General features: G+C 43.7%; 2 protein-coding genes across 2 annotated transcripts in view; both read right to left on the bottom strand.

Moving 5' to 3' along the window:
* Positions 1-12,996, bottom strand: part of tgfb5 (transforming growth factor, beta 5) — a 29,027-nt gene extending 16,031 nt beyond the window's left edge. The window contains exons 1-7 of the mRNA XM_080465484.1: positions 11,559-12,996; positions 10,549-10,712; positions 9,409-9,541; positions 9,200-9,310; positions 8,022-8,202; positions 7,538-7,691; positions 5,991-6,158 (exon numbers count right to left, since the gene is read on the bottom strand). Of these exons, the coding sequence (XP_080321610.1) occupies positions 6,000-6,158; positions 7,538-7,691; positions 8,022-8,202; positions 9,200-9,310; positions 9,409-9,541; positions 10,549-10,712; positions 11,559-11,916 (1,260 nt within the window). The 5' untranslated portion in view covers positions 11,917-12,996 and the 3' untranslated portion in view covers positions 5,991-5,999. The remainder of the gene's footprint in view (positions 1-5,990; positions 6,159-7,537; positions 7,692-8,021; positions 8,203-9,199; positions 9,311-9,408; positions 9,542-10,548; positions 10,713-11,558) is intronic.
* Positions 12,997-13,446: 450 nt separating this feature from the next.
* trmt112 (tRNA methyltransferase activator subunit 11-2) lies at positions 13,447-17,970 on the bottom strand. Its single transcript, XM_080466350.1, has 4 exons — positions 17,787-17,970; positions 17,045-17,146; positions 16,836-16,928; positions 13,447-15,652 (listed from the first exon to the last, which is right to left on the bottom strand). The coding sequence occupies exons 1-4, from the start codon at positions 17,859-17,861 to the stop codon at positions 15,551-15,553; spliced, it is 372 nt and encodes a 123-aa protein (XP_080322476.1). The 5' UTR covers positions 17,862-17,970; the 3' UTR covers positions 13,447-15,550.
* Between the last annotated feature and the right edge of the window lie 1,015 nt (positions 17,971-18,985).

The following is an 18,985-nucleotide window of genomic DNA, read 5'->3' as shown; positions in this document are numbered from 1 at the left end:
TTATTTGCAATTCATATAAAATAAAACCTACATATAAAGCATTCCACCGAAAAGACACACACTAACCCGAACTCTAAATATGACTCCCAACAAGTATTCTGCATATGTTTGAAAAGGGACATCTGTAATGGTTTTATGTGATAATTTTTTTTCTAAATTATAAAGTTAAATGCATCACTGACTGTAGTGACAATGTACTTTACCAAAGGCAGAGGGCCCAAATTCAACAGCAACATCGATCTCAGTGTTTTAGCTGAACTTTCATGTTTGTTACGGTTGTCAAGCATTCATAATTTTTTAATTTGGAAGAAATGCAGAACAGTCACTTGTCCAATAAAGGGACAAATGAGGTCGAGGGTAAAAAGGTTCACTGAGAAGACAAAAAAAAAAGAAGCGTTTCTGCAGAGCAACTTTTAGACAATCAATGCAGGCTGATCCATATAGCTGTGACGAAGCACTGTTTTGTGTAAAACTCCTATTATTCCTAAAGTTGGGCAAAGCATGATTTATTTTTGATTTGTGCCAATGACCTTTTTAGCCTTTTATTTCCCCTGTTCCAACAGTGTTGAGATATGTTGCGGCAATCACATTCAAAATCAGCAAATATTGTTCATGAAATGCTAAAATGTCGCAGCTTTGACATCTGAAATGTTTAATTTTAAATAAAAGTTGTGTGGAAGAGGTAAGCAAATTATTGCACTTTGTTTTTTTAATTGACTTTTAATACGACTATTTTAGTATTAGATATGAATTTTATTATCGATTCAACTTTAATTGACATTTGAGATCCTCAAAATGTATGTTGGGGGAGGCAGGGAGGAGGGATACAGACATAAAAATCTTAGGAAAAAGTTGCTTTTGTAAAGATGAAATATACAGCAGTTGTACTGACATTCAACGTGTCAATTATCTTCTTCATCAGTGGATTAAGAAATGTTGTTCAGACCCAAAACATCATATTTTGTCCCCAACAACAGCCCACAACTAAAATAAATGAAGCGGTGAAGTGACCTGAACCCTCAGAGTCCTGAATGAACCCGACTCCCGGTGGCTGAAGGGTAAACATTCGGTTCCTGCTTACTCAGAAGCAGCAGCGAATACACGAGGCCGCCGTGACTCCCTGCCCCTCTGCCGGCGCCAAAATAAGTAACCCGCTGAATCTACGCTCACATTCAGTTTCCCACATACTCTGTCACTTGTTGACAGGCGGCTGGACGGAGACGCAGATCAGCAAAACTCCTCGTGAGGCCCGACCAGTGAGCGAGGTGTTTACTGTCAGAGAGAGAAGCTGGAGTGTCAGAAAATTAACAAGAAATTCTCCTTCAGCGTTTAGATTTATGCTGCAAACCACACGGTGTGCGGCTGCGCAGTGGTGTCCTTTTCAGTAGCCTCAGCGTGAGTTCGCATGTTCTCCCTGAGCGTGTACTTGAGTACTTCAGTTCCCTCCCACAGTCCAAAAGCACGTGTAGAAGATGACCCTAACAGTCTTGTAGTTTATGACCTGTGATCTATTGTTCTGTTTCTGTGACACATTTCAGGTAAACTCATCTTAGTCTCATACTTTCACCATATGGTGGATTTTGGGGTTGGCCGGGCCCCACAAGGTGTTGCGCAATTTGGGAATGAATTTAGTAAAACGTCATTTTCTGGCTCAGTGTCAAGCAGGGATGTTTCAGAGCTCAGCAGAGAAGGTGAAAAGTTCTTCTTACAAAGGGAAGATAGAGAGATTTAAGATGTAGATGATAATCATAAAACCCAAACAGATTTCCAACCAGGATATCAGTAGTTTCCAGGTTTGTATCCCACTGATGACTCTCTGAACAAACACCCCCAACCCAAACTGCTCCGCTGCTATGATATGTACGACTATGAATGAGATAGATTAAATGCAGAGAAAAAAATTTCCTTTTTCATTTCTGCTTTGAATCTCTACAACTCGAGTCAAAGAAAGGCTGCAGCTCAAGGTTCTCCAGCCGCCCCTCTCAAGTGATGACATCCAGCAGTTGGAAAATGATGCTTATATGGGAAAGGAAACAGAAATAGCGCCCTCCTCTGTTGGAGGAGAGAACAGCTGGGCCTCAAAAAAAACACAACTCTGCCCTCCAGGATTGACTGCAGAAGAGCATGGCTTCAATAATGCTGGCGTGTGTGTGTGTGTGTGTGTGTGTGTGTGTGTGTGTGTGTGTACTTGTATAACTTTATATTTTGTGTTTGCCTGGGAGCTGTGTTTTAATCTAACCACCAGAAGTAAAAAGCAAAGTTCAGTCTGAAGTCTGGAACAGAAAAAAAATAAAAAATTTGAGAGCTGGAACTGGGAAGGTGCACGAGAGGAAGAGCGGGCGTTATCAAAGGCCCCCTCACATGTGGGTCTGCACAGACAGGGTGGCTCAGACGGTCCACAACCATGAAGCCATGAATCATAGCTTGTACAGCGGCTAAACATGTATGTTTGGGTGTGTTGTCCATCCCTTGAGGGTCTGCACACTTCCTCTGAAGGTCAAACACATGGTCAGACACGCTTTATAATTGAAGCATGTGTGTGTGTGTGTGTGTGTGTGTGTGTGTGTGTGTGTGTGTGTGTGTGTGTGTGTGTGTGTGTGTGTGTGTGAGCGGGGGTCGACGTCCAGAGCAGACGTCCCTCCCAAGGACAGAGGGACCCAGTGTGAGCTGGAGCGAGGCGCTGCACCGTGGGATAAGTACAGGTTGGATATAGCAAGGGGTAGTTAAGTGGAAAAGACTAACAGATGCTGGGGCTAGTTTACTCAGGGGGGAGGGAGCCTCGCCACCGCTCCAGCACTGACACCCCAACACACACACACACCCAACACACACACACACCCAACACACACACACACACATCATTCTCACTGCGGCTTTCAAAAACAATTTTACTGCGCCGGCTATAGAACAGTTTGTATCTCTTTAAGTTATTTTAACTCAGACTCACCAGACACGCAGATCTGACGCTAAAGGTGTTTGTTGGGAGCTTTGAAAATCCCAGATAGTTGTGATTCAGCGCTTCGAGTCATGCCAGCAGCTTGGTGAGGCCGTGAACAATAAATGGCCCTTCAGGTCGGAACAGGAAGTAAAATTAATCATCATTATTCACAGAGGGGAAACTTAAATCCTTAAACAAAAAAAATCTTATAGTAGTCTCATGTAATATTTGCTAGTGAACAATGCTTACATTGAGTAATTGCTAAGATACACATACGCTAATATTTCCGAACTTATTAATTAGTAAATCTTACCAATATTTGATAGAAAAACTTGCAAATTGATAAAGCTGCTCTCAAATGTCATTGATAGACTCTAATGCGATTACTGTATTGAGAAGGGATGCTGTTCAAAATGTTGCTATCCTATAATAAATCGCATTAAATTTACATTATAAGTAATAAACAATTAGGTCCCAAATATACAGAAGTGTTGCTTCCCTTTTAAGTCACAGCCATGGTTTTATTTTGTTCATAATTCATTTATTTATTGTTACAAATGTTACTATAAAATTTTCCCAAGTAAATATTAATAAATCTCACCAACATTTCTGACTAATAAGTGCGGCCTACAACAAATATCAAACTAACAACATTTTACGTTCATAACTAAAGAAGATCGTATTCTCTTGCCAATAAAGTAAAAAAATACGCTATAAATTGTATTCATCATCAAAAAGTCATTCACAAACTAACAATGATGATTCAGACCTTTAAAACTCCTTTGTGTTGTTACATATAGGTAAGCTAGAATAGAATTTAAGAAATACTCCTTTCGCTTTATTCTTACTATTTCTAATATATTCAGAAATTTAATTAATAAGTCAATGCAATTTACACCACACATTAGGTTTAATTAACATGTTGAATATCTTTACCGCCACAACTCATGATGATGACATATTTGTAGTGCACTTTGCATTTAAAATCTCAAAATTTCAAATAAGACGTCAATGACTCGTAATTAAAAGATCTGGGATTCAAACCCAGGTCTCCCCACACAAAAGATCAAGACTTAACCCCATATTCCACTACTTTCTAAATGTCTTAAAATCACAGTTAAATTCAGTTTTTTCCTACTCAAAACCTTTTAACAACTAAGTGAGAAATAAAGACATTGTTCATGACGTTATTATCTTTATATGTCCAGTCTAGTAAACACAGCAACTGATGAGTAAACAGACAACAGAGGCTGGAGCTCCTCGGTGTCACTAACCAACAAATTCAATCTTAAAAGGACTGACAACAAACTGAATTCCACAGAGACTCACTACTGCCACCTACTGAACAAAATAAGCATTAAATAGTTTTTTTTACCTTTGAATACCTTTGACACACTGAGACATGAAGTATTCGACTGCTTCGGGGGGATTTGGGTCTCTAAATCATTTAAATACATCCACGTCTCTGCTTTCAAACCACAGTTGCATAAAGTTTTGACCAGAATAATGTTTGAAGAATCCAGTTACGTAATTTTACAGCTTTCCAATTCAAGACAATATTTCCTGTGGCCACAGAACAACTCCAGTCAACGCTCAAAACCACCGGCTGGCTTAATACATCTATAACTGGATGTTGTTGTGGCAATCTTTTATTTGCTGGACTGGACTGCTTCCTATTCAACGAAAACTTTATTGTTACGCAAACACACACACACACACACACTGAGCAGGGTCACAGAGGTGACATCTGCTGCAGATAGTTTTTTTTTTCTCCCTACAATCAACATGAAAATGCCAATAAAACTCAAAGAATAAATTCTGTGCTATCATGGATGACCTCACTCGCCTCTCTCACTATCACACACATATGCACACAAACACACACACCCAGTCGCTCTCTTTCTCGCTCTCACATACAAACCACTGGCATACCAGAGAACCTATATTTAAAATGAACCCAAGGGATGTTTTTTATTCTCAGCCTTTAGACATTCTATCAAAAGTGGTCAGTGTGGATATTCGGGTGAGTCACTGAAGCTGATGGTAAACGCAGGTATGACAGATTATAATCACAGCAGTGAGTCAACAGCGTTTTACAATATGGTAATGAATGCGCGCCGAGAAAACGAGGAGCAGAGTGTGATTATATAATGTTTGAGCCAGACCCAAATAGTTACAAATTTGCTAAGGCTGCAAAATACCACCTTCTAAACTTGTTCCAAATGCAGCCCTATCATCCCACGTCTCATTTTCAAAGCCTCTTTTTTCTCCCTCTCTCCTCCCACCACAAATCCCAGAACCTCGAGCAACAGAGAGAGGGAGAGAGAGAGAGAGAGAGAGAGAGAGAGAGAGAGAGAGAGAGAGAGAGAGAGAGGAGATGAGGGGAGCATTTAAATCTGGCGTTCCGTGAGTGGTCGGGTCGGTGTCTGGAAATCTTTCACATCCTGTTTACGCCGGGCAGATTTCAGGCCGGGAACCGCAGAGAGCTGGCAGGGCCTCTGCTGCCTGGACATAGCTCCTCTCTCTCTCTCTCTCTCTCTCTCTCTCTCTCTCTCTCTCTCTCTCTCTCTCTCTCTCTCTCTCTCTCTCTCTCTCTCTCTCGGTTCCCTTCCACCTTTGCATGAAGATCTCAGTCTCCAGACCTTTCCACACGGCCTCCTTCCTATCAACACCTTCAAGCCTAAAACAAACATGCGCACGTCTGGCTCGCCCTGCCGCCCGCCACCGCAGGAATACGAGGCACCAGTGAATCAAACTTTTTCTGCAGCTCGAAGAGCAAAACGAGACCAGGTCACACATCTTCTTTTAATCTTAATATCCAGGTACAGGTTTAATAGAGCTATGTAATAGAGCTATTTACAGAGTCCTAAATCAAACAGAAGGTTCCGGATGGCGAGCGATGGGAGAAGCTTTCGTGTCGGAAAAAGAAATGGAGCAAAATCCTGATGTCTGAGTGGAGGCAGGGTAAAAAAATAACATCTGAGAAGTTTTCTAAAGGCGATCAAACAGCGAGAGAAGCAGTCTGTAGCTGGGAAATCTCTGCCTCTCTCACCTCTGTGTGTCAGCGGCACTTGCAGGATTTCACCACCATGTTGGAGAGCTGCTCAACGCGCGGCGTGCGGCCGATGAAGTACATGATGGTGAGGGGTTCCAGGTCCTGGGGCACGCAGCAGGGCGAGGCGGAGGCTTCGGGGTTCAGTTTATTGTAGAGGGGCAGGATCTGATCGGGGGAAGGGAAAAGAAAAAAGACTTTACTCGTAGGTCCCACCTTACCGCTTAAGCAGTGTCTTGCCCAAGGACACCGAGGTAGAGTCAGTCGGCCCTGAAGCGAGCATCCACTTGATCTGTGCCACTCCCTGGCAGCTCCGTACATCGTACCCCATCACTCGCACTCTCAAGCACATGATCAAGCAGGATGCTGCTCCTCTTATCGGTTCAAACACCTTGAAGCACTAAATCAACCAACGCTGTGACCGTCTTACTGGAAATTACAACCAAAACCTGAGGGACTTTGCACGGCCTCCCTGTTGGCTCCAAGCGTCTGCTGGATTAATTTGTAGAGAAGTAGAAATCGTAGATGTTCTGGATGAACACAACTGATGTCACATTTGGAGCAAACTTTGGGTCTTTGGTGGTGGGATTGTTTTTCTCGTGTTGTCAGGCAACTGTTGAAACAGTGGTTTTCAAGGGTTTTTGTTTTTTTCACAAATGTACACTGAAATGTGTTTGTTTTCTTCTTTTTTTTCAGCCAAGTGTCGACTGACTAGAAAGGGTTGGAGCAGCTTCATATATCTGGACCAGCTTGAGGGATCATATACAATATATATGATATATTCAGTGTCGAATAAATGTGAAAATCTTGCTCCTCTGTGCCAGGACAAAGCATAGTTGAGGCCCACTCCATAAGCTGAAGGACACAAACGCATAAAAGCTGTAGAAACCTTAAAGTTCTGTGAGGTGACAGCCCATTAATGACCCTGGGGTTAACCGATCAGAGCAAACCATGTTGTTCAGTCGCCACAAACAATCCACTTTGAGCTCGTTTAGGAGAAAATGTCCCCAGTATTTCAAACCTTCTGCGTATTAAAGTGGAGCTGGGTGTTGATGGGAATTTGGTTCAATCCGGAGAGTTTTACCAGAACGACTGAGCACTAACGTGGACTTTTCTAACAATCACAGATGTTTTCTGTTTATATAATCTGGCTGTGTCTCTGCAAGAAGTCAGTCACTGTTTCCATTGAAAATATCACACGAGGTCACGAATCTCCAGATTTGAGCAAAAATATAATTTGGAAAAAAGAGCTCATCTTGGCGAAGCCTCACTGGGGAGCGTAGTCGAAGTTATTAGTCTGAGCTGCGGTTCGATGGACTTTGAAGAGATGTAGGAAGTCACAAAATGAGCTGCTGAAATTAAAAAATCCATGTCGGGGATTGCTCACACATAACATGTCGGCACAAATCGCCTTTCTTTGGTTCAAGCAGAATTTACTCTGATGGGCAAACACAAGCAATGTCAATTTTAAACAAACTGTTTTGACTCCTTGGTGAGAGGGCGGAGGATATGTCACCTCACAGAAATAAATGACCCCTCAAGCTCACCATGTTGTAGTGGTTGTTGGCGCTCCAGAGGTACGGGCAGTTGCCGGCACAGAAGTTGGCCTTGTAGCCTTTTGGCTCGTGGATCCACTTCCAGTTGAGGTCACGCCTGAAGTCGATGTAGAGCGAGCGCAGGCAGCAGCCCTGGTCCGAACCGCTGAGACACACAAACACACACAAATGCATTTCAGCTCCGGGGCAGAGGCCCAAGGTTGGGTCATGGGAAAATGGCCACAGGTCAACGTCGAAGAAGGAACCATAGCGAGGTAATGAGTATGTGAGGCTGCCTGAGTTTCCTCCTGCAGCGTGAGCTAGTCTAAATAAAACGCTGGTGACCTGCAGTCTAAACACTGGCTCGGTAGTTCTGCCACACAATCGCCTACAACGCGGAACACATCGAGATATCAGAACCAGAAAACTACAAGGTTGTGGACGGAGTCGGTGAGTCACACCAAACCGCAACGCGAGCAGCTGGTGGGCGGCGTACCGGGAGCAGGTGGTGGTGTCTGTGGCGGCGGCCCTCTTCTTGCGGTTCTTCTTGGCGGGGTTGTCGACTCTGTCGCTGGGCAGCAGGGTGAGGATGAGGTGTGGCGTCTTGGTGCTGAAGTCCGCCTGACCTTTGACCTGGCCGGGTTTTCTCAGCTGACGAAGCCGCTCGTCGTCCACACCTGAAGGACACGACCAAACGGTAATCAACTTCAATATCTGGAACTAAAACCCTGAGCGTCCACTGACTGGTTATAGGGTCACCCACCAAATAAATGTTGATATCTATTGAACAAAAACATTGGAAATCCTTCAATCTGCCATTAAATCTGTGGTACTTCATATAGAATCAAGCACAAATCGTCTTCTCTGACTTATATACTCCATAAAACCCCTTCATGGTTTACAGGTTTGAAAAACGCTGCTGAACAAATACACCAGTTCACGGAAAGACATCAGATGTGATGCAGATGTTTCCTGAACCAGGAATAACCGTGTCTTAGTTCACGTATTTTTCTTCTGCAGAAAACTTAAAACAAGCCCCCGCTTGTCTCACATCAATATCAAGTCAAGGTTTTTTTTTATTTTTTTCTCTGAGAACAAACTTGGCTCAGCTGAATGAACATTTTGAGTAAAGTGCCATAATTTGTGCCCTAAAACGAAGCAGCACAGACAGTCTGGTATTCGATCGTATCCCTACATGTGTGGAGCATTTTTATTTTTATTTTTTTTCATTCCTGCTGCTGCGTCATGGTGTGATCCATGAATCATTACGGAGGCGCCGTGCAGAAGACTCCGCGCTTTATGTTCACATTTTGTAACCTGCAGGATCGTTTGCTGCGCCTATAAATCTCGCAGTCTGTAGAATGAACCTTTGTTCTTCTCTCTGAAGCCTGTTTTGTACTGCGTCGTCCTGCCGGCACGCTGGCTGTCATGTTTGTTTATTTATGTGTAATTAGCTTAACAGCTAATTTTCCCATGTTGCGCCCCCTGTGCAATTAATGTCGCATGGCGAACAAGCAATGTTGCCTTCCGGAATCACAACGATGCTTGATATCAAATTCAAGCCTTTCTCTGCAGAATGTTAAATGTGGAGTTCTGTCCTCTGTGAGATTAATGTAGTTACCACCAGATTCAGTGTCAAAGGTCGTGGCCGTGTGTCGTCCGCTCTGCACCGACCTGCAAACAGAGCCTCCAGCTCCTCACTCTTGTTGGGAACAATGTTGTTGGTGGACGGGACGAAGGTGCAACAGGGACAGTGGACGCCCAGCTTCAAACCGAGGTTGTTCTCTGCAGCAGGAAGCAGAAAAATAGACAGACGTCAAGACGGGCAGGAGAAACCCCGGCGCATTCGCCTGTACTGGGCTCCCCGGTGTGCTGGAGCTGACCTCGATCTGACACCCAGTCCTTCACCGTCTCCGTGACATCCACAGAGATCCAGGCTCCCTTGGCCCGCGGCTGGAGAGTGCGGGAGTCGATGTAACGTTGAGTGGAGGTGCTTTCGTCATCCGGCTTCAGCAGCTGGCACAACAAACGTAGAGAGGAGTCAGACAGAGAGAGACAGTAGAGGTACGTACAGAGGTCAGGTCACCCTCTGAGTCCGTCAAGGTGCTTTACCACTGACGGCTTGAAAAAATGTAATGGATTTCTGACAATTAGGAGACCTTTTATTTTAGTGAAAAGACAATATACAGAAAATAATTATGAGTTGAAACAATACGAAAATCGTACTCATACACCAACCAACAATGGATAATATCTCTCAGACAACTTCAGACATGTTAAAAGAATAGAGGACCATTTTCAAATTGTAGGGATGCACAGTAACTATTGGTACCCTTGATTACCGGACCGATAAAAGGAAAAAAATGATGTCTGTTGACAATTTTCTTTTTTGCATTAACTACATCCAATTACAAACCAACATGGCCTCGATTTGGCTCATTTTCAGACTGTTTGTTTGTCGTGTGAAGCTGCTGCCTGCTGTTGTCACATGCATTGTTTATATTGATGCGCCACCTCTAACATAACATCAAGGGTGCGGCCATTTTTTTACTGTTTCTGAGAAAGACAACGCGATTGCAGTGCACAATGAATGTTGAGCTGAAGTACCAAAAAGGGATCAGAAGTGACCAATTCCAACACATCCAGCCTTCCTTTGCATTTCTTTACCTCAGGTGAGTATCTAAACTATTACAAATGTTATTGGTCATCGGTATCGGCGGCAAGCAAAAGTTTCCACAAAAGTTTTTAACTTGTAAGTGGACAATTGTTGACTTTCTATAAGATAAAGAGTAAATTCATCTCCTGCAAGCCGCAATATAAATTGTTTAATTGGTGAAGATTTGATTCCATAAGTCTCTCTGGCCTGGAAACTACAAAGTCTGTTTCCTTGTGGGGAAAAAGTTGAAGATATAGAATTATATCAGCAGAAAAGCCGTTAATTTGGACAGAAAAGCTTCATTAGACAGAAAGCATGCTCCACCTCTCATTGAGTCAGTTTGGTTAGGTTGTGTGAGCTCTGCTACCTGGTAGATCTCCACCCTCTGCTCCGAGGCCCGGGCCTGCGGGTTGGGAGCTCTGAAGATCCTGAACTCGGCCTTGACCAGCGTGCTGTTGGTCAGGTCGACCCCGCTGACGTCGAAGTGGACCAGTCTGTGATGGGGGTTTGGTGCTGCCGGCTGCACTGCATCTGGACAAAACAGAGTGTGAGGAATGACGGGAGCTCTGCCAGCTCTCTGGGCCTTCAGACTGCGCTGCATTGATGCAGCTGGTAAAAGCAGTACTGTGTGACTGATGCATTGTCTCGGACATAATTACTGCTGATGAGTGTCTTCAAACTAATTACATGTTTGGCCACAGTCACTTAAAGTGTCAGTTCTGTGTTTAATATGAGCATGATTGTTGGCTTGGTTGGTTTTACTGTATGAAACATCATCTACCACCTAGACACCTATGTAATTACACAACACTGAGCACCCAGCACCATTAATCTACTAAATAAGGTCCATCAACAGGACTGCCAGCTGCCAACCACAGCTGCTCTGAAATCAGTTCCTGGCTTGAGGGAAAATCTAGTAGTTGGCAGCAAAGTGTCTGGCTTGAACCACAACCTAAAGGCAGCCTTATTCAGAATCAGAATCACAATCAGGTTTATTGCCAGGTGAAGTTCACTACATTTTTGCTGAGGGACTTTTTTCTTTTACTTTGTGTGCTGTACCAGGCTGTTCTGCACATCAAGGAGTATATATGCATAATATATAACTGTCTGGCATAATTCCTTAATTTCGTGAACATTAAACCTAATTGCAGCTTTATATGAAACCTATATGAAGTCTTGATTAAGAGAAAGCTTTTGATGATGCAATCTGATAAACACTTAGGATGTCGTTGTTGCCTTAAGCAACAACATAATGTGTTGGAAACAAATTCAATGTTTAAGAATACCTTCGTACAACCTGTAATGCATTTCAATAAATCTGAAGCAACTAGAGAGAGAGAGAGAGAGCGAGAGAGAGAGAGAGAGCCCCGGACTCACTGGTGTCGGTGCGGGGGGGCAGCATGTCGATCCTCTGCACCTCTTTGGCGTAATAGTCCTCCTCGCTGCTCTCGCGCTCGCACGTCGACTCGGCCAGGCGCGCGCGCTCCTTGAGAAGCTCCCGCGTGCTGTTGTAGAGCAGCATGACCTCGGGGGGCACGTGGCTCTGCGGGGGGTCCTCGTCGTCGTCCGGCGGGCTGCGGATGCGCAGCTTGCTGAGGATCTGGCCGCGCACCGCCTCGATGCGCCGCGACTTCTGCGCGTCCAGGTTGATGGACTGGCACGTGTTGAGTCCCTGCACCAGACACACACCGGAGAACCGGAGCAGCAGCAGCAGCGCGACGCGGGGGAGCCACATTGTCCGGTGAGGAGACCTTTGGAGGGACGGAGAGACTCCCGAACGACCGACAAGGAGAACCTAGCCGTGGTGGACTGGACGCAGAGGCGCGTGATTAAAGAGCCCCGAAATTTAGTCCAATCAAGAAAAAAAAATTATTCAATATCCAGTTATTTTATGTTATACTGCTCAAAATCAACTCGCGTGGATAAAACAAAACACATCTGTTGATTTCACGCCTGCTTTGCCTATGAATTAGTGATGTTTCCATCCGTGCGTCCAGTGGACGCGCAATGACGCATTGACACTTATTATTAAAATTTGACTTACAAAAATTCTGAACGCTTTTTTTAAGGAGTAGGGAGATAGAAATACTAGAAAACGTCACTACATCTCACTTCCAAGGCCCCGCTTAAAGAATTAAAGTGGCCTCAGCCTGGTGCGCTCTGTGCGCTCTCAGCTCTGGAAAGGTGAAAAGAAGTTAGGTTTACGCGTGAAAAGTTAAAGCTTTCATCCGTCCCCGTTTCCCGTCGTCCATCCTCAGAGAACCGAGCAGCTTTCAGGAGAGCAGGAGTCGTTCCAGGAGCTCAGCCCATGTCGCAGATCCTCCGAAGAAAAACCTGAGCGGCGCACTTCATCTGGAGCTGCGCGGCTCCCGTGTTTTCACCTCTGGAACAGCAATCCGGGGAGCGAAAATCGAGCCCATATCCGTTTCCAGAAAATCTAGTTACCACTGGAAGCAAAAAAAAAGAAAAAAAAAAAAAAACACCCAATGAGCTGCGCCCACTCCCCGTTATAGGTAAACAGAAAGCAGCCAGCACTGAAAACGAAGGGAAAAAGGTGATTTATGTCGGAAAACCCATGGTGGGCCTGTTAATCCCGCTCATATAAATATCAAAACACGGAAAAAGTCAGACGGCTTAAAAAGACATGAGGCAGAAAAAAAAAACGTATGAAAGAAGTCCTTGTGCAGTGAAATGTTCAAGAAGAGGAAGCTTCACTGCCAACTGAAGACCCCTGCCTTAAATAGTGAGGTCCAGAGAGATGTGAGCTGAGCTGCAGAAATCAAACCTGCTGCATGATGAGAGTCCATTATTCTGCAGCTCCTCTCTGAGAAAAGCTCTCCAGACAGGAGGAGGAGGAGGAGGAGGTGGTGAGGAGGGATGCCACCAAAGTCAAGGCTGTGTGATTATGCAGGCAAAAGCCATCTACCCCTCTCTCTCTCTCCCGCGCGCACACACACACACACACACACACACACACACACACACACACACACACACACACACACACACACACACACACACACACACACACACACACACACAACTCCGTTTTGCAATTATTTTCCTCCACAAGAATGCCGGCTCCGCCCTCAGGCAGTCCGCAGGTAAACATCTCTGGAGGCCTTATCGTGTGGAAAGCAGCAGCAGTGGGTTTGCTCAGCTCCACATAAACACTGGGAACCGGCCCTGTGAAAGCCATTAACGCTTTATATTTGGTTTGTTCGACATGTACAAAAAAACGAGCGTAAACAACACTTTGCTTTTACTTTAAAGGGAAGGTTTAATGTCTGCACCATATAGTTGCTTGAATGTGACCACATGGATGCAACCAACTGTTGAGTCACTCTTTAAAACAGGGAAGGAAATTACTACTGTATTTCAATATTGCATTGGTTTTGAGGCTGTTTCGGGGTTTTCTTTGTATTCACAAATGTAAATCCAGCCTTGCGTGCCTGCGTGTGTGGTTTGCATGTTCTCTCTGTGTTGGCATGGCCTTACTTACTTCGGACACTCCAGTTTCCTCCCAGTGTCCAAAAACATGCGTTTGAAGTTAATAGGTGGGCCTGAATAAGCTGAAGGTGTGAATGTGACAACGAGTCGTTTCTTTCTGTGTTCACCCTCTGATTGACCGGAGACCTGTGGAAATGAAAGGAGTAAAGGGGCTCCGTGTTTTTAATGATCACCTCAACATTCATTGATCTAAATGAACATAAATACACATAAATGATATATATGGGTTTTTTGCAAAAAACAAAAACTCAAATAAAAATCTTATCATTCATATCTCAGTCTGTATGTTTGCTTGTGACAAAAGTTTCACAAAAATCCTCTTACAAATGGGTTGATCTGTGTGCATGATGACCACTTGATATGTTTTTCCCATACCTGCAGGGTTTTTAGGAGCTGACTGGTGGGCCACTCCTTGATGTCATGCAAATTCTTTGACCTTGGAAGTGGGAATTTCCCATTTGAAGCTCCACAACAAAATGTCATTCCTCCTCTTTGTTGATCAGGGATCAGGGAGCACAGGACGAGTAAGTTTCAGGTGCTGGCAGGTAGAGTTTTGATCAACAGTGTAATTTTTTGACTTCTTTGATAAAGGAACAGTTTGCTCCCCATCATTGTAGGCACATGCATATAAATTTGATTTATTCTCTTCATGATATATATTGATTGGGTTCTGTTGTTTGGATAAAACACTGGAAACCACTCAATTTATGAGATTATAATAACAAACATAAGATCTGAATTTAAATCAATGGATCAATGCAGCAGCTCTACCTTTAATTCAGTTATGATCACCAAACTGAATCTTTACAGGTCTAGTACCTGCTGGGATTTCAAACTGGTTTTAGCTCAGTTGTGAGTTTTCTTCTTTGATACGCCCACACTAACGATCACAGGCTTATCCTCATTTCATTAAATCACCAGGAAGACATCCCACCCCGTTCCCTCATCTTCACCTCAAGCACCTTACTTTATTTTTCACTTGGTTATTCTTCGCTCTGTTAATTACAGCTCAGGGCTTGGAGAGGGCTGTTAATCTGTCAGGGGAGGCTTTTATTGCTGCTCTGCTGCCATCCCATTATACCATTATTATAGTTGCGGGCGCAGGCCTGTAATTGCAGTAAGTAGAAGGGAAAGGTAGACTCGGGCTGCCTCAGGCTTCTGGTCAGGGTAATCCCTCTCAGAGTGATAAGAAAAAAACGGCTCCGTGTTCCAACCCGACTGCTGCTGCGGCTCAAAAACACCCAGGAGGTCAATAAGGACCAAACTCTTAAAAAGATAAAACGCCCAGGAGCCCCCCCAGGTGGAGAGCTGAGTGAGAGAGAAGCTGTTATGTGTAGCTTTTAGAAGAAAAAAAAAAAGTCTTCCTCAAAAACAACTTCCAGTCAGGCTTTTCTTCTGCCTCTTTTTCCTAAAAGCCAAATATAGACGAGCCACTGCCACGTCATCTGGTCCTCGGCACTTAAACCCTGAGAGAGGGCGCGATGGGGTTCAGAGCTCCTGCCTGTCAGGGGCTTGATTTCTACCCGGTCTTTAATATAAGTGCCTCCATATTTCCCACAAAAACCGAACAGGTCTGGCTGTTACCGAAACCCGGACAGTTTTATTGAAAAATAAAAAGAAAGAGCTGACACAGTTACAAAAATAAATACAGATAAAACCACTGGGGGTCACACGCGGGGAGACGTTTTTCATCAGTTACTCTTCAAATCTGCGCCGTCGGCCACTGGGATGTGAGAACTACAATCAAACCAAACAGCGTGGCCTGTTTCCTCGTGACATTCAGTCAAATCAAGAGTCCAGCCTCTCGCTCAGTTCAGCCTCATCGGGGGTGACGGTCCGGTGGGGGAATGTGACGCTCTCTACGCCTCGTCCTCGTTCAGCAGCATGTTGGGGATTCCTTTGGAGATGGGGAACTCGCGTCCTGACTCGGGACACTGCAGGCAGCCCTCGATCACCTCCACCTGCGACACACAAAGGCAGTGAGACGTCCACTACACGTCCCCGCTGCACCACATGGCGACAAGTGTACAGAAAGACGGGCCCTGTACTTTTGGTATGAGGATGGTTTGTATGTGTTGCCCTGAGCGACGCAACAGCATAAGATGACATTTCCCTACTGACTTGGTTACTATGGAAACATGTCACAAGATCAATACAACAATTCCTATAATAAAGCTCCTTGATTCTCAAGTTTCTTATGATCTTATTAGAGTAGAATAGTTGGACAAAACTAATAAAAACTAAATGTAGAGGACCAAGGAGTGTAATACTGAGTGAGAGCGAATCAGAGTGGGATGTGAACAGAAAACAAACTTGGAATGCGAGAATAATAACTGGGTCCTGAATTACAACACAGCACTTTGGCCTTTCAAATGAAAGCTGCCGAGGGAAGCACACGCCAAAAACAAACACGTTATTGGATGTTCCACATTCTTTTGGAGTTTTGGGCTCACGAAAGTTTAAAAAAAAAGAAAAAAAAAAAGAATATTGGTTATGTAACGAAAGTATGGGAGCGCTTCTCTACCTCATTGTAAATAAAGCGCTTCGTAAAGTTTTATAAAACACTTAAACATGTTAAAACACAAGATCAAAACAAAATACAATAAACTTGAGAAAAAGTTTAGAGTTCGCCGAGTTTCATTTCAGTTGGTGGTGCTATTTTACTTTCTCTGTCATTTTCCTTCTGGTATCCAGACGAGTCCACAAAGACCGTCAATAAAAAAAGTGTTTTGACTTCCTTTGGACAGACGAGTCTTTTGACTTTGTTTACAACAGTTTGGGGGGGGGAAATAATGGAGCCAGACTTCAAGACAAAAAATGAGTTTCGGTTGAGGAGTGCAAGGCATTAGAGAAACACGTTAACACCCACCAGTTTGAAATCAGGACTTCTAAGATCACACGCAGGTCACGCTTAGTGAGCAACAGAAACTGTAGTAACCTCTCCGCCTCCTATTTAAAAGATTTATTCTCAGGTTTTATGTGTTAAAGTATTTTGTGCTTTAATATTTTAGAGAATAAAAGGTTTATTAAAAGGTGTTTTCAATGTGACTAAGAAAACACACTGGAGAGTATTCACGTTCTTTCTTAAAATATGCTGAGACAAGCACTGGTGTCGTCTCCAACACGACTCCATGAAGGTTTTACCTCCAACAGAACTCGGTGCACTTTCTTCAGAAAGTCTTCGTTATTCTCGTACTCGGACACCGGCTCTCCCGGCAGGTCCTGCCTCTGCCCGAGCTGATGAAGGGGGGAAAAAAACAAACAGATTAGAACATAAACTCATATCTTTATTTGGTCTTTTTGGGTTTCAGCCATGTAAAGAGTAACGACTATGATTTCTTTTATACACACACCTCGTCTGCAGCTTGGATCAGAGCGTTCCACTCCAGTTTGGGGATCATGCGACTGACAAACTGCGGATTGAAGTCGACCTCGTTCACTTTGACCTCAGTTGCCTGCAGAGAGATAAAAACATAAGAACTTTCTGGTTGCTTCTTCTTTCCTTTACATCACATATCAAATACTATCCGTCCACAGTTGATTCTAAGAATATCATTGTTGGTTATATGGACAGTTGAATAAACGGTTGTCACTGGTGTTAAAGTCACTTTTGAATCCTGATCCGAAGGGAACTCGACTTTGAATGTTTTTTAATCGGATTTTAGACTGAATCTCGTGCTGGATTTTGATAAATCTTAGTATTTAGACTGGATTTGATTGGATGAAGTTGGTTTTAGAGTGGTTCCTTCCGTCTGACTGAATACTGCCTAATGTCTGGAGTGGATTTATGTTTGCACGCCTCACTTTCTTACATTAAACAGTATCACAGAGTAAGCCTGGGTATTTTAGGATCCAATAATGATTGAGATCGTTAAAGTTTTATCACGTTGATTGCAAATGGTTCAACTTAATGTAGTTCAAAATTGCCAGCAAACACATTAATTAGTTTGGTAAATCAGGGTTAAACGAAAAATTGCTCGCGCAGAACTTTAAAGTTTTAATGTTTTCCGTCAAACAACAAAAAACATTCGAGTCACGAGTCGCTCGAACCGTGTTAGCTTTAGCCACCATGCTAACCAAGAATTGGCCGCTTACCTTGATGAGCAGCGGGTATCCTTTAGTGACACCCTTCACGTGAGACGTCAACATATTGTGCGTGAGGAGCTTCATGTCTGAAAACGAACACCGAACGAGACAGTCGGAAAAAAAACAATTCTAGTCGTGAAACGGTAAACACTTGTCAGCTCACAGTGACACACGCTGCAGCGGCGACAGCAGGGGCGGAAGTGACGAGAGGAGAGGAAGAGCTCTACCGCCGCCAAACGGTGTGGAGGCTGAACTGCAACAGCTACAACTCAAATAAGTCGGTACCTCTTGCAGCAGGACCTCGGCCACTTTCTGCAGGAGCGCCTGAGCCTGGAGCAGCTGGGTCAGTCTGGAGGGGGAGGTGGTGGGGCAGCAATCGTGTGTGTTTTTTTTTTGAGCGACAGTTCTCCAGATGCACACATTTCGTGGATTGTGACTGTTTTGATTAATCTTGTTTTCAAAACAAACTCTAAATTCGTTTTGTTTAGATTTTTAAATGAGAATTATCAGTTTAAAAACAGTCTATTCTTCACACTTTTCTTTTTCGCATTTGACCCATCCCCAAGTGCAAGGTCAGTTGATTAACTGATCCCACCCTCACTGCCCTGCAGCAGGAGATGCTCACGGCCTTCTCACTGAAGTCGGGCATGAATCTGGAGTGGTCCCAGAAGTAGGTCTCGTTTTTTGCCCACTTGGCCTCGATGAGGCAAGATAAGTATAAATCCTAGCCTGGTCCTTCCGACTCATGGCTGATGATGTGTATCTTTTATCATTAAATTGTACTTTATTCATCCCACAAATGGGAAATTCATGTCTTACAGCAGCAGAGAATTAAAAAAAAGCTAAATATGCAATAAACATTAAACAGGAAAAACCACTATATGAAACAGCAATCTACGTCATGTAATGTTATTTTTCTGTGATTAACTAGCCCCATACTGTTGGTAGCACCATCTCTCACATCCCTTGTTCAATATATCTATCACATTACCTCTCTTCAGCACATGTCCAAGCTATCTCAACCTTTTGTTATCATACAGTAATATGACCTCTTCTCAAGGGTGATGCAACTTTTGTTTTATCCTTGAAGATAAAATTGTTCATTTAAAGAAAGATTACATTTAGAGTGAAACATTGACCCCTGGTGGCTTGAAGTTACAAAGTCTACGGCAGCAGAAACTCATAAAGGGAGTTGATCTCTGTATTAT

The sequence above is a fragment of the Lipophrys pholis genome (assembly GCF_963383615.2).
Source record: "Lipophrys pholis genome assembly, chromosome: 6".
In the NCBI taxonomy this organism is placed as follows: Eukaryota; Metazoa; Chordata; class Actinopteri; order Blenniiformes; family Blenniidae; genus Lipophrys; species Lipophrys pholis.
The sequence above is the reverse complement of the archived record's forward strand: the minus strand, read 5'-3'. Positions and strand labels throughout refer to the sequence as shown.